The following is a 15,406-nucleotide window of genomic DNA, read 5'->3' as shown; positions in this document are numbered from 1 at the left end:
TGTCAGCAATTCATTAAATAAATAAATCTCTACTCTACATAAATGCAGTCGGGCTTCAGCATCATACGTCCGGCTATCATTTCAATAAATTTGCCTAAATACATCCAATAGTTATTTGGCAGGACCACACCAACCTCTAACTGATTTAATTAAATGAATGTACCCTGGGCTTCAGGGTGAGCGTGAAAAACGGGAAAGTAAAGAATTAAATAAATCACAACTGAACTTTTGCAATCAGGTTTCAGGGACAACAGGATCATCACTGATTCATTAGTTAATTAATTAATCCTCTTACTTCCCAACACCACCAGTTCCTTATAAAACACTACTAGCTGGGACTTGCAGTCTGCAACGCAACAGGAGAACCACTAATAAAAGTAGTAAAATCACCTGGTCTCCAATAGTTACCCTCGCATGACAGTCTATTAATAAAAATATAGGTGAATGTTTCCAGTGCAAGAATATAATAATGTCTAAGGTTTACAGGGATATACCTGGATGTGTTCCAACAATTATACTAAGAGTTATTTCAGGCTTCATAGAAACTGTGGTCTTCTGGCTTTTTTTTGTAATAAAGATTTTAAACAGTGTTTTTAGACCAATGGACAAACAAACAAAAATAGATCAGACATATTCCATATAATTATATATCATTAAAATGCCCAATTTAGAAACTTTTAACAATGTGCAGATCTGGGAGGTTTCATTCTGATGTTATTTTTGTTCTGTTCTTTGAATGCATCTTTATAAAGTTATATACTATTCCTATTTAAATTGAAATAGATTAAACTAGGTATCTGGAGTAATGGTCGTTCCACGGTTATGTATGCAGTCTGGAATTGGGTTTTTTTTTGCTACTTGAGCATAAATAAGTAAAGATGAGTAACCAGACTAAGTTCAGAGGATGAGTTCATTTTGACATCAAAATATTTGGAACGTCTGTGAATCAGTTCCTTGTCATCTCCACATTTGAAGGAATATGTCTGTCTATTGCCCAACGTCACAATAAAAGTTTCTCAATAAAAGTTGCAGGTTCAGACCAGGGTGTCTCTGGGTTGCTGGAGGCGGGGGTGGGATGACAGAGCCAACTAACTGTTGGTGACCACAAATAATGTGAACACTGGAACTGGTGAGTGGACTAAAATGGGCGTTTGCCAGGTTCCTACTCCAAGTTTAAATATGCTATCAGGCCCAGTTCAGTGCTCATCCCTTTATAATAGCTCCAGACACATCATGGAAATTATACCCCATGGAAATTATTGGGGGCTACACTGCAGAAGGCAAATGATCCCAGAAGGATCAATTGATGTCAGAGAGGGGTCTTTTACCTTGTTCGGGAATTCCAATAGCTCCACTGCGGACACAAGCCGAAAAGTTTCTCCTCGGGGACAGTGCGGGGGGTGGAGGGGGTACGGACAGGCCAGCAGTGAACTGTTAGATTTTTATCACAAAAATGTAAATAAAAGGGTCTCACCTGGTGTCGGAGTGGCCTACAGGGGTCCCTTTAGGGTCCACAGGTTAGGCCACTCAACAACTGGTACCAATAGACAGGAAGATCTTTTTCAAATAAAAGGCAAAGATGTGCTCACACCAATGTCTCGAGCACTTGAATGAGACCCAGGCTACACATCTCGATACTTGGACACAAGGCTGTTCGCCATACCTTGGCCGTCCCATGGTTTTGAGATGAAGTACAGCAGCGATGAAATAGGTAAGGCCTGCCAAGCTATTAAAGATCCTAATGAATACTTACATGTGGAAGCAATGAAGATTTTGTTGGATCAATGTGGATCTGCCATGATCAATCTGCCCATCGGCACCTGAAAATTGCAGTGGAGTCCTATGTACGTCACAGGACCCCCAGCTGAAACAGGCAGCTGCCTGGGCCACCCATACTGAGGCCCCAAGGCAACGGCCAGTGGGAATGGAGCGCCATGGAATGGGCGATCACAGCGCGGTGGCTCTCAGGCTGCTCCTGTCCCGTTCCCGTCGGTGGGACGTCTGAAAATCGACACCTATATCTCCCACAAAGCGACATGCATTGGTACTACAACGTATGATACCCCTAATCTGACTAACGGGGCTGTTCTTTAATTTATTGATGTCACTAGGAAATATAAAACTTAATTTTGCTTGCACCAATGCAAACATCAAAATACTAGTTGTACAACTTAGTCAAATCTGTGTTAACAAATAAAAGACCATTTGCCGACTGCAACTGCAGTACTTTGGAACTTTTTTAATATTCGTTCATGGGATGTGGGCGTCGCTGGCAAGGCTGGCATTTATTGCCCATCCCTAATTGCCCTTGAGAAGGTGGTGGTGAGCTGCCGTCTTGAACTGCTGCAGTCCGTGTGGTGAAGGTTCTCCCACAGTGCTGTTAGGAAGGGAGTTCCAGGATTTTGACCCAGCGATGATGAAGGAATGGCGATACATTTCCAAGTCAGGATGGTGTGTGACTTGGAGGGGAATGTGCAGGTGGTGTTGTTCCCATGTACCTGCTGCTTTTGTCCTTCTAGGTGGTAGAGGTCGCGGGTTTGGGAGATGCTGTTGAAGAAGCCTTGGCGAGTTGCTGCAGTGCATCCTGTGGATCGTACACACTGCCGCTACTGTGCGCCGGTGGTGAAAGGAGTGAATGTTTAGGGTGGTGGATGGGGTGCCAATCAAGCCGGCTGCTTTGTCCTGGATGGTGTCGAGCTTCTTGAGTGTTGTTGGAGCTGCACTCATCCAGGCAACAAAAGTCCCATTAATCTCCTTCATCAGAAATCTACCATTAGCAATTACCTTGAAACCTGTCCGCAGCCACACAATTACAATCCGATCTATCATTTTACTCCTATAAAGAACCTGTCCAGAAACACTGGCTTATCCAGTTGGACCATCAAGTGGCAGTTCACCACCCTCGAAATGGCAGCACAAGTGATCGAATAGTTTTACTATCATCAGAAGCACTTTCCTGACATTAGAAGACAAAACAAAGTGAGAGAAAAATGCAAAATCGAATAGAAGTGAAAATACACATTTCTTGTCACAATTGGCATTGTGGAAACAAAGAGGTAATGAAATGGGGACTTAGCTGCTTCAGATGTGATTTCAGTGCTGAACTGGATGGTGGGACATCTGTGAATAAAGCCTGCTTCAGCTTTGCTTTCTTGCTGAGTGTTGCAAAAATGGCATAAAAGTTGAAGAGCTGACAATTGATAGCAGGCGAATGTAATTCTGTTTAAAAAAAAATGTTTTATTGGTTATTAGGTGGCATAACAACAGGGTGCAGCTGGAAGCAACTAACAAGGACAGATGTCTCATGAATTTGGCTCCAGTGTTCGTTGAGAAGAAAGGAAGTCCTGGAGAAATTGTACTCCGGTTGCCAGAGATTTTTCCTACCGACCCTGTGGATTTGAGCTTCCATATGCAAGGTATGGAGTTCTAGGCATCAGTGCCATGTGGAAGAGAATTCCAAAGGCATGAAGAAGTGATGTGTGAAGCTTCATACTAACTGCTGAGGGTCAGTTACTTCAACTCTGTTCCTGGCATTAACTTGAAAGTCCAGTTTAAAAGGGCTCTGCATTAATGAAGAAGTGTCTGGCAAACTGGGAGGGGGTCGAGTGGGGAGTGTGGGAGGAGGAAGGAGATGCCCTAGAAGATCTGGGCTTCAGTTTTGTCAAAATGTTAAGGGCAAGCAAGGCAATGATGCATTTCAACCTGATTTACCTCATCACCTGAAATCTCTATAAGCAACCAAAAAAATATTTGCCAAACAATTTCTCATGAAGAGAATGTCTCTTTGTGTATGAATGGTTCTTGTGGTGCTGCTCTGATCATGATACTATGTAGCCCAGTCTTTGATTCTAATATGGATTCTGATTTTGAGGAAGCCATTGGTCTTTGTCGTACTGGATTGCACTAAATCCAAGAGTAAGAGATGGTTTCTCCTCTACGGTCTGACAATATATTATGGTGTGGAGATGCCGGTGATGGACTGGGGTTGACAATTGTAAACAATTTTACAACACCAAGTTATAGTCCAGCAATTTTATTTTAAATTCACAAGCTTTCGGAGATTTTCTCCTTCCTCAGGTAAATGTTTCAACATTTACCTGAGGAAGGAGAAAATCTCCGAAAGCTTGTGAATTTAAAATAAAATTGCTGGACTATAACTTGGTGTTGTAAAATTGTTTACAATATATTATGGGGAAGACTTTCCTTTCATAGCACTTGGGCATAAAGGATTGCACAGAAGCTGCGTATAAAAGGAAAATGGGGCGGAGAGGACTGCACATATACAACGGACCCTGCCTGATTTTCAATTCATTGAAGTTAATGGATAGAAAATCAAATGAGCTCCATTATGGGCTTGTGATCCTCCCTGCCCAATTGTCCTCTGTGTACTCGACGCAGGCGATCATTTACGCCAAGTGCAATAAGAAGCAAATCCATCCTATAGAACAAATTGAAACTTGTGCTCAGCATATAATGTTAGATATGTATATACAATATATCAGGCCTTCCAAATCTTCCATATTCGGCAGAAACCTCATGAGGGAGATTACATACTGTCACCCTTGTGCCTCAGGATCCCGATGTCCCACAATTAGAAATTGTGCTGGTAAATCCAAGCATTCCTCTTGCTTTCTTTCCCAGGAGAGTCAGAGGGAACAAAAGATTGCTGTAGGACCTGTAATTTTAATGAATCTTGGGGTACCCCTGCCTTATGCTCTCTTGCTTTCTCTCGCTCTCCAGCTGAAGAAAGAAAAACACTTGCGATGCTCCTGGCCAGGTGGTCTGTGAAATAAGAAAGAGAAATATTGAAAAGTCAGACTGAGATAAAGACAGTGGGCTAGAAATTGGGCCGTCTGGTGCCCGTTGTTTTGGTACTATGTGGCCTCCCGAGCATCCAAGATGGTGTCTTGGATGCGCATGCACACATGCGCCGGATGCCATTTTGATAAAGGGTTTAGAGCATGCTCAAATAACGAACACTGGCAGCATGTAAAGTAAGGAGAAAATGCATTCGATCAGTGTGCAACACTGATTTAAAGTGATAGACACCATTTTGGGACTTAATGCTCCACGACCAACTGAACATGTCTTAGAGTGCCCAAAGTGGGCTATATACCACTGCCACATGCTGCCTCCTGTTATGTGCCACCTTCTCCTGCAAAGAAGTGGGACATGTGCCTGGGTGATGTTGCTATCATGGTTGAATAGCTGCCAGTGTATGTGACTTGTGAGTTGTGGATGTGCAGCTTGCAACAGTGGTAATGTGTAAGGGTGAGAGGAAGCATCTGATTGGAAGAGTTGAGTACTGATTGAAAGAGTTTGTTGGTAGGTGCGTGATGGGGGGGTGTAGTGCGTGGTGCAGTGGATGTGGCTAGTGATGCAGTTGGTTGGTGATACCACTCACTCACTCACCTTGACCACTCCTGTCAAAGCATTGAACTTCTTCCTGCACTGCATCCATGTTTGTGATGCTATGCATCTGGCTTTGACTGCATCCCCTACTGCCTCCCGCTACCTTTTGAGCGTATGTCTGGAGGGTCTCTTGCCCACCCCCACCCCCAACTTGGAGATATAGTTTGCCCCCACTTCTGTCCACCTCATGCACCAAGGTCTCATGCATCATCAGAGAACCTTGGTGCACGCACTCTCGCAGGCCTGGTACCAACTTGAACTGGCAGAGGAAGGTGAGGGACGGGACCTGTATCTGTGTTTTACGTGTGCGATGATCTGATCTCCTTTCAGACTCTGTGCTGACAGCAGACGGTTATTTTAAGCGAGCAACAGGTACTAGTTACCTTTAAGAGATTTTGGCAGGCTGTCAGATAGACAGCCTGCCTTTAAGAGATTCAGGCTCCCTCTGCTGGTGGAAAGTGCGAATGTCATAGAACCGTAGTGTCAAGTGGATTTTTCGCATGCATGAGGTAGGTTCTGTGGTAGCACAAATGTCTTGTCCTACCTGCGACGGGTTGACCGGACGTGGGCTAATTGCGCAATGCGATGCCCGTGCCCGTTTTCGGAGGTAAACCAATTTAACCCCCAGTAAGGGAAAGAAAATGGAGAAGAGGATAAGAAAGAAGTTTCTTTATGTGAAGAAAAGCCTCCAGGAAGCTGGACCTTGACATTTTAATGACTATTTACTGAGGTACAGATCTGTGTTCAGATATACAACAGCCAATTAGAATTTTTTTTATTAGACACCACAGCCCTGAAGCAGAAAATGATACATGTTGAATTTCATGTGACCAAGTAATTTGCTTAGGTCTAATCTCCATTATATGACTGACAGTATTATGCCTCAAGCTGTGAATGACTGACAAGACAAATTTATTAAATATATTAAATATTTGTGTATGGGTGGTAGGGGCACATAGGCCACAGCTCAGGCAGCCTTTGCAAGAGGACTAAGCAACCACATTCGTTTTACAAGGTTGTCACATCAGGCACAGCTTACGTTGCCCTCTGTACATATACTATTGCCATCAATCAATCATCTAGCTGTCTTTCAATTTATCTGTGCACCTTCAATTCATTTTGTTATCTCTTTATCTACTGACCCTTTTGAAAATAATTGTTTTTGAATATGCAAGCTTTATTTACAATTCCAAAGTTATATTTTTATATTGTGTTTTCTATCTCCTAACTTAAGTTTAAAGAAGTCTCTCAATAATGTATAGGTGTTTCTTCTCAGTCTTAGTGCAATACTAAAAATCAAACACCATGTAGAAATTGTTTGAAACTCAATAACTTGAATGTATTTGAGGCCCTCAGCTGCAAACTGTGAGACTTGAGTCATACTTGCTGAATGTAGAGCTGTTGACAAGCCTGGATGCTTGTCAGCTTCTGGAACTACGAGTTCCAGATAATACAAGGGACCTCACAATGGAAATGGCTGCCCTCCTTCCATCAAAGAATGCTTCCTATCAATGTTGTGTAAATATATGTTTTGTTGTTCATCCAGTTTCCATTTTGCAAAGCAAATGCCGTTTTGCACTAGACTTGCACACGTCAACTTGCAGTTCCCAGTAAACACGTCCCTGATTTATTGCTACAATTTCTCTGCACTTTGTCGTAGCAGCCTATAAAAACATCTATGTTTTTCAACACACGTGTTTATCTAGCAAGTAATAGTTTCTCAGGCAGTATTTTTCACCAGACTCTTTGCCTCATTGATAATTATTGGGCCTTGGCAGTTTGATTCGTTGCTGGTTGGAGGTCAACCCTGAACATTAGGAGAAGGCAGGCAGAATGAAGTCATTCCTGGGATGAGAGGGGAGAGGGGATTTAGTCTAGAATGTGATTGGGCTAGTTTTCCGAGAGTTGGGTGTTAGGGCAAATCAACTGTGGAAATTAGCCAGGATCTCCAATCCAGTTATTTTCCATTCTCCACAGAAACCCATAAAATTAATTACAGCATTAACATTTGCCAACAGCAAATTGTAGGCACTTTTACACTTAAAATGAAAGAAAGGGTGAGTGCAGCCATATGACGGAGATGGAATTCAAAGAAGTAAAAATTCTTACTGGTCCCCATTTATGAGGAATCTGCAGTCTACCTTTTCTTTATATTTCAAAATATACTTTATTTCATAAAATTATCAGATACACACAGTTCAATGTAAAAAGTCACAATTTCAAGCAATATAGTTTGAACCAATACAATGCAGGTCGTACGCACTATGATGTCATTTTTACAATTCAAAACACAGTACATATTATCTAATACATTCTGTACAATACAAAGTGGGGTGGTCTTACATGGTGCCCTTTCCCCATAGAGCCTTTGCTTCAGTGAGTCCCACAGCATGTACTCCTGGGCCTTGGAGTGAGCCAGTCGGCAACATTTGGTCGTGGACAGCTCCTTCAGCTGGAAGACCAACAGTTTTCGGGCAGACCAAAGGGCCTCCTTCACTGAGTTGATGGTTTTCTAACAGCAGTTGATATCTGTCTTGGCGTGCATCCCGGGGAACAACCCGTAGCGCACAGCGTCCTGTGTTACCGAGCTGTTGGGGATGACCCGGGACAAATACCAACGCATCTCTCTCCACACCTTCTGCACGGAGGGGCAGTCCATCAGGAGGTGGACAACGGTCTCCTCCACACCACAGTCTCAAGGGCAGCTCATGGTGGCGCTGAAATTCTGTGCATGTTGGAAGAACCACACTGGGAGGCCTTTCTCACCACCATCCAGGCTACATCCTCATGCCTGTTAGTCAGTTCTGGCGAAGAGACATTCTGCCAAATGGCATTGACCATCTGGTTGGGGAACTGCCCAATCGCATCCACCCTCTCCTTTCCCTGCAGGACTCTCAAAACGTTCCGTGCCGACCACTGTCTGACGGCCTTGTGGTCGAAGGGGTTCCTCCTCAGGAACTTCTCCACCTGGGACAGGTGGTGGGGGACAGTCCAGCTGGACGGGACATCCTGTATCTGCTCGGCCAGTGTGGCCAGACTCAGCCTTCTCAGTGTGGTGGACAGGTAGAAACTCAGCACGTAGTGACTCTTGGTGTTTGCGTACTGGGGCTGTACACACATCCTGAGGCGGCCAAACACAAATGTGTCCATCAGGTTCAGAGTGGCATTGGGGACGCTCTTCCCCACTTTGTCTGGGGGCTCGTCCATGGTGTCTCTGCGGATGCGTTCTACCTTGGACCTCCGGACAAAGTGGAAGGTAGCTCGGGTGACTGTGACGGCAGAACTGTGGGGAATCAGTACCCCGCTGAGGGCAAATGCCAGCCATTTATGGAGAGAGAAATATATATATATATATATTTAAAACAATTGCCTGGAATGGAGTAACCAGCTCTTCTGTGCTCCTGATCTGCTTTTGGAAACTCAGAGGTGAATGACAATTACTCTTTGACAATTACCCTCCCCACCCCCAATTACCATGAAACACCCACAGGAACAGTACGTTATTTTGGCTTGTGTGAGTTGCTTTTGAAAATGTTGTGCCGGGGCTGACGCCACACTACACAGTAGAATAATTAGGCAGTAACTAAAGCAAAGATCTGAAAAACCGTTGCCAATATTGTCCTGTTTTTCTGCTACAGTGCATTTTACTTACAGGCTTGAATGGACATTCAGGTAAATTGGACAAACTGTCCCCTGAACTAAATATGACAACAGAGGTACTTTTTTTGGTTGTTCTGGACAGGTTTAATGGTTTGCCTGAACAAACTTTCTGCTCTGTGTTCCACTCTCTTGACGTCTCTTGTTTTATTTGGCTGTGGGTGCCATCTCTCAATCTGTCTCACACTCTGTGTCTTGTTTCCCTAGTCTTTTTCTTTCTTTTGCTTTCTCTGATGCACAAATGCCAGCATTTAAATCCTATTTAGCACTTGCTAAAAGGCATATCACAAAATGTCCACTTGTTGTCTGAGCTAAATCAGGATTTACCTCTGTGGACACAAGGGAAGGAAAGAAAGAAAGGTGCCCTGATTTGTCCTATCGCAATGGACATTGTGTAAACTGGAGAAATCACAGTAACAGGAGTCGGCCATTCAGCCCCTCAAGCCTACTTCGCCATTCTATTAGATCATAGCTGATCTGCACCACAACTCCATTTACCCTCCTTTGCTCCATATCCCTTGATACCCTTACCTAACAAAAATCTATCGATCTCAGTCTTGAAAGTTCCAATTGTCCTAGCCTCAACGGCCTTTTTGGGGGAGAGAATTCAAGACTTAGATCAGTTTGTTGTATAAGCAAAGTACACTTTATAGTTGAACACTTTGGGAAAAGACTGCTTAAATTGTTGAATATTGCACTGGAATAATATGTTGAATTTATCTTGCTGCATTTTTGGTATTCAAAGTTGGAGTATACCAGAGACAAATTCGTCCTTACGGCACTTTAGTCTCTGGCTGTAAAGACTTGCTTAAGAGCTCGAAAGGAAGATTTTATGAATTTCCATACTCAGTGTGGAGCTTCATGCTCATGCTTCAAGTACATATAGGGAATTTGGGCACAGAGACCAGCACAGGATTTTCTGTCCACTAATTTTAATTGTGTGGGACACCATGAAACTCTACACTGGGAGCATGAATTATTAAAATCTGCCTCTAGTCTAACTCATTCCTTTCCAACAACAACAACAACAGCTTGCATTTATATAGTGCCTTTAACATAGTAAACGTCCCGAGGCGCTTCACCTGAGTGTTATCAAACAAAATTTGACACCGAGCCACATGAGGAGGTATTAGGACAGGTGAGGAGATGGGTTTAAGGAGCGTCTTAAAGGAGGAGAGAGGAGCAGAGAGTTTTAGGGAGGGAATTCCAGAGCTTAGGGCCTAGGTAGCTGAAAGCACGGCCGCCAATGGTGGAGTGATTAAAATCAGGGATGCGCAAAAAGCAAGAATTGGAGGAGCGCAGAGATCTCGGAGGGTTGTACGGCTGGAGGAGGTTACAGAGATAGGGAGGGGTGAGGCCATGGAGGGATTTGAAAACAAGGATGAGAATTTTAAAATCGAGGCATTCCTGGACCGGGAGCCAATGTAGGTCAGCGAGCACAGGGGTGATGGGAGAACGGGACTTGATGCGAGTTAGGATACAGGCAACAGAGTTTTGGATGAGCTCAAGTTTATGGAGGGTGGAAGATGAGAGGCCAGCCAGGAGACCATTGGAATAGTCCAGTCTGGAGGTAACAAAGGCATGGATGAGGGCTTCAGCAGCAGATGAGCTGAGGCAGGGGTGGAGATGGGCGATGTTATGGAGGTGGAAGTAGGCGGTCTTGGTGATGTAGCGGATATGTGGTCGGAAGCTCATCTCAGGGTCAAATAGGACGCCAAGGTTGCGAACGGTCTGGTTCAGCCTCATACAGTGGCCAGGGAGAGGGATGGAGTTGGTTGCTAGGGAACAGAGTTTGTAGCGGGGACCAAAGACAATGGCTTTGGTCTTTCCAATATTTAGTTGGAAGAAATATTTGCTCATCCAGTATGGGATGTCAGACAAGCAGCGTGACAAATGAGACAGTGGAGGGGTCGAGAGAGGTGGTGGTGAGGTAGAACTGGTTGTCGTCAGCGTACATGTGGAACCTGACATTATGTCGCCAAGGGGCAGCATGTAGATGAGAAATAGGAGGGGGTCAAGAATAGATCCTTCGTGGTCTCCAGAGGTAACGGTGCGGGAATGGGAAGAGAATCCATTGCAGGTGATTCTTTGGCTACGGCTGGATAGATAAGAATGGAACCAGGTAAGCGGAGTCCCACCCAGCTGGACGACAGAGGAGAGGGGTTGGAGAATGATGGTGTGGTCAATTGTGTCAAAGGCTGCAGACAGGTCAAGAAGGATGAGGAGGGATAGTTTACCACGGCCACAATCACATAGGATGTCATTCTTGATTTTGCTAAAGGCCGTTTCAGTATTGCAGCGGGGCGGAAACCTGATTGGAGGGATTCAAACATGGAGTTGTGGGAAAGATGGGCACGGATTTGGGAGGCGACAACACGTTCAAGGACATTGGTGAAGAAAGGGAGGTTGGAGATGGGAACGGTAGTTTGCAACGACTGAGGGGTCAAAGGTGGGTTTTTTGAGGATGGGTGTGATGACAGCAGATTTGAAGGGGAGGGAACCGTTGACAATATCAGTTAACATGGGGGCCAGGAAAGGAAGTTGGATGGTCAGCAGTTTGGTGGGCATAGGGTCGAGGGAGCAGGAGGTGGGTCTCATGGTCAAGGTGAGCATGGAGAGGACATGAGGGGAGATAGGAGAGAAACTAGAGAAATATGGGAGTTCAGGGCTAGGGCAGGGGGGAACCGTAGAAGAAGTTTGTCTTGGTGGGCTAGGGGAAGGGAGGGAAGTGGCAGAAGCAGCTGAATGGATGGTCTCAATCTTAGTGATAAGAGCTCCTCGCACTTTTCGTTGGAGGCGAGGGTGGAGGGGACAGGGGAGAGGGGTTTAAGAAGATGGTTTGTGGTGGAGAAGAGAAGCCGGGGGTTATCTTTAGATTCCAGGATGATCCTGGAATAGCGAGCAGTTTTGGCAGAGGAGAGCAGGACCCGATAATACTCTGTGGTCCAGCCAGATCTGCCGATGAATGGCTAAACCAGTTGTCTGTCATATACGTTCAAGTCTGTGTCCCTTGGACTTAAGGGAGTGGAGATGAGGACCACACAAGGGGGACCGACCAGCGTGAGAGAGAGTAATGGTTTCAATGGGGACAAGGGCATCAACGGTGGAGGTGAGGGTGTGATTGAGTAGATTGGTAGCTGCAGAAATGTCGTGGTGAATGGAGGGCCAAAGACTAGACAGTTGGGGATTTGAAAGTGCCGTTTTAAATGACTTGGGGGAGAATTTTTTCCAGAGATGAACACGGAAGGAAGCAGGGTTGGTAGAGGGAAGTGGGATATGAGTGGAGAGGGATACAATGAAGTGATCAGAGATGGGCCTTATCAGTAATTGACACGATGGGAGTAGAGAGGCAACGTGAGATGGCAAGGTCAAGGGGGTGGCCATGAATATGGGTAGGGGAGTTTATATGGAGGGAGAGAATAAAGAAGGATAGGAGGGCAGTGAACTCAGAGGAGAGAGAGCATGATGAGTTGAGATGGAGGTTGAAATCACTGAGGATGAGAAGTCGCTCCATGCAGAGGCTGAGGGAGGAAAGCAGTGAAGATATCTCGGTGAGGAACTTAGCATGGTACTTGGTTGGGCGGTAGAGAACTAGGATTTTAAAGGAGAGGTGAGAGGGATGGAACAAGGTGGGATGCTCAAAGGAGGAGAAAGTGCCAGAGGAGTAGAGGGACAGACCAAAGTGTGATTTGGTGATAAGGGCCACACCACCACCGCGGTGGTCTGGGCAGGGCAAGTGGTGGAAGATATAGCCAGGTGGGGAGGCTTCATTAAGGGGGAAGGCGTCATCACCCGTCTGCCAGGTTTCCGTCAAGGCCATGATGTCGATGCAGTCATCCACAATAAGCTCATAGATGGAAAGGGCCTTGTTTACAAGTGAACAGACATTCTGGAGGGAGATGCGGAGAGGGGCAGTGATAACTGTTCTGCTGGCAAAGTCCACAGTGTCAGTGCTGGGAGGGGTGAGTGGGACAGGAAGGAGATTGGCAAGTTTGCCCTAGCGGGTGCACTGGACGGGAAAGTTGGTGAGAGAGTTGGATGGGGCAGTTGGGGTTGCTGCTCGTAAGGAGACAGAGACGAGTGCCTCGATGGGCCCTTCGGAGGATGTCAAGAGAGACATAGAGGGAAGCTGTAGGCTTATCTAAGAGGGAGTCAAGCCTGGGACGGCAGCAAGAGAGTTGGAAGGTCGAGGAGCCCTGAAGGGTAGGGATAGGGATTTGGAGAGGGCAGAGTACGCAAGAGTGGAGAAATGGAAGGAGGCATGTCGACAGGAGAGGGGCCTTGGAGGGGTAAAGAGCAAAGAAAAATAAAGGGAAAAAAAGGAGAAACATAAGCGATGGGCTCGGGTCTGGAGTGGCAGCCAAAACGCACAAACGAATATACACAGGGAAAACCAAGTGACATAGTGCTAACACTGCACACAGTTCAAACAATGCACAGCACCAACACTCCCCACAGTTCAAATAAACACAGAGCAGGAGATCAAGCTGTACTGTTACTGGTCTCCTCTGCGCTGTCACTGATCTCCTCTGCGCCGTCACTGGTCTCCTCTGCGCCGTCACTGGTCTCCTCTGCGCCGTCACTGGTCTCCTCTGCGCCGTCACTGGTCTCCTCTGTGCCGTCACTGGTCTCCTCTGCGCCGTTACTGATCTCCTCTGTACCATTACAAATCTCCTCTGCGCCGTCACTGGTCTCCTCTGCGCCGTCACTGGTCTCCTCTGTGCCGTCACTGATCTCCTCTGTGCCGTCACTGGTCTCCTCTGTGCCGTCACTGGTCTCCTCTGTACCATTACAAATCTCCTCTGTGCCGTCACTGGTCTCCTCTGCGCCGTTACTGATCTCCTCTGTACCATTACAAATCTCCTCTGCGCCGTCACTGGTCTCCTCTGCGCCGTCACTGGTCTCCTCTGTGCCGTCACTGATCTCCTCTGTGCCGTCACTGGTCTCCTCTGCGCCGTCACTGGTCTCCTCTGTGCCATTACAAATCTCCTCTGTACCGTCACTGGTCTCCTCTGTGCCGTCACTGGTCTCCTCTGTACCATTACAAATCTCCTCTGTGCCGTCACTGGTCTCCTCTGCGCCGTCACTGGTCTCCTCTGTGCCGTCACTGGTCTCCTCTGTGCCATCACTGGTCTCCTCTGTGCCGTCACTGGTCTCCTCTGTGCCGTCACTGGTCTCCTCTGTGCCGTCACTGATCTCCTCTGCGCCGTCACTGGTCTCCTCTGCGCCGTCACTGGTCTCCTCTGTGCCGTCACTGGTCTCCTCTGTGCCATCACTGGTCTCCTCTGTGCCGTCACTGGTCTCCTCTGTGCCGTCACTGGTCTCCTCTGTGCCGTCACTGATCTCCTCTGCGCCGTCACTGGTCTCCTCTGCGCCGTCACTGGTCTCCTCTGCGCCGTCACTGGTCTCCTCTGCGCCGTCACTGGTCTCCTCTGTGCCGTCACTGGTCTCCTCTGTGCCGTCACTGATCTCCTCTGCGCCGTCACTGGTCTCCTCTGTGCCGTCACTGGTCTCCTCTGTGCCGTCACTGATCTCCTCTGCGCCGTCACTGGTCTCCTCTGTACCATTACAAATCTCCTCTGCGCCGTCACTGATCTCCTCTGCGCCGTCACTGGTCTCCTCTGTACCGTCACTGATCTCCTCTGCGCCGTCACTGGTCTCCTCTGTACCATTACAAATCTCCTCTGTGCCATCACTGGTCTCCTCTGCGCCGTCACTGGTCTCCTCTGTACCATTACAAATCTCCTCTGCGCCGTCACTGGTCTCCTCTGTGCCGTCACTGGTCTCCTCTGCGCCATCACTGGTCTCCTCTGTGCCGTCACTGGTCTCCTCTGCGCCGTCACTGGTCTCCTCTGCGCCGTCACTGATCTCCTCTGCGCCGTCACTGGTCTCCTCTGCGCCGTCACTGGTCTCTGCGCCGTCACTGGTCTCCTCTGGGGACAGAAAGTCCAAGGGAATGTGGACAGACATGTTGTCAGTCAGTGTACGTGGACAGACAGGAGATCAGTCAGTGTACGTGGACAGACAGGAGGCCAGTCAGTGTACGTGGACAGACAGGAGATCAGTCAGTGTACGTGGACAGACAGGAGGCCAGTCAGTGTACGTGGACAGACAGGAGATCAGTCAGTGTACGTGGACAGACAGGAAGTCAGTCAGTGTACGTGGACAGACAGGAGGCCAGTCAGTGTACGTGGACAGACAGGAGGCCAGTCAGTGTACGTGGACAGACAGGAGGCCAGTCAGTGTACGTGGACAGACAGGAGGCCAGTCAGTGTACGTGGACAGACAGGAGGCCAGTCAGTGTACGTGGACAGACAGGAAGTCAGTCAGTGTACGT

At 47.0% G+C, this 15,406-nt stretch overlaps 1 protein-coding gene across 1 annotated transcript; it reads right to left on the bottom strand.

Moving 5' to 3' along the window:
* Positions 1-13,551: 13,551 nt before the first annotated feature.
* On the bottom strand, positions 13,552-15,039 carry LOC137341591 (autotransporter adhesin BpaC-like). Its single transcript, XM_068005255.1, has one exon. The coding sequence runs from the start codon at positions 15,037-15,039 to the stop codon at positions 13,552-13,554; it is 1,488 nt and encodes a 495-aa protein (XP_067861356.1).
* Between the last annotated feature and the right edge of the window lie 367 nt (positions 15,040-15,406).

This window comes from Heptranchias perlo, chromosome 1, assembly GCF_035084215.1.
Source record: "Heptranchias perlo isolate sHepPer1 chromosome 1, sHepPer1.hap1, whole genome shotgun sequence".
In the NCBI taxonomy this organism is placed as follows: domain Eukaryota; kingdom Metazoa; phylum Chordata; class Chondrichthyes; order Hexanchiformes; family Hexanchidae; genus Heptranchias; species Heptranchias perlo.
This window is presented reverse-complemented; position numbering and strand designations above follow the sequence as displayed.

Excerpts from the sequence above, each read along its gene's own strand:
- LOC137341591 (XM_068005255.1), bottom strand. The coding sequence starts at position 15,039 with ATGTCTGTCCACATTCCCTTGGACTTTCTGTCCCCAGAGGAGACCAGT.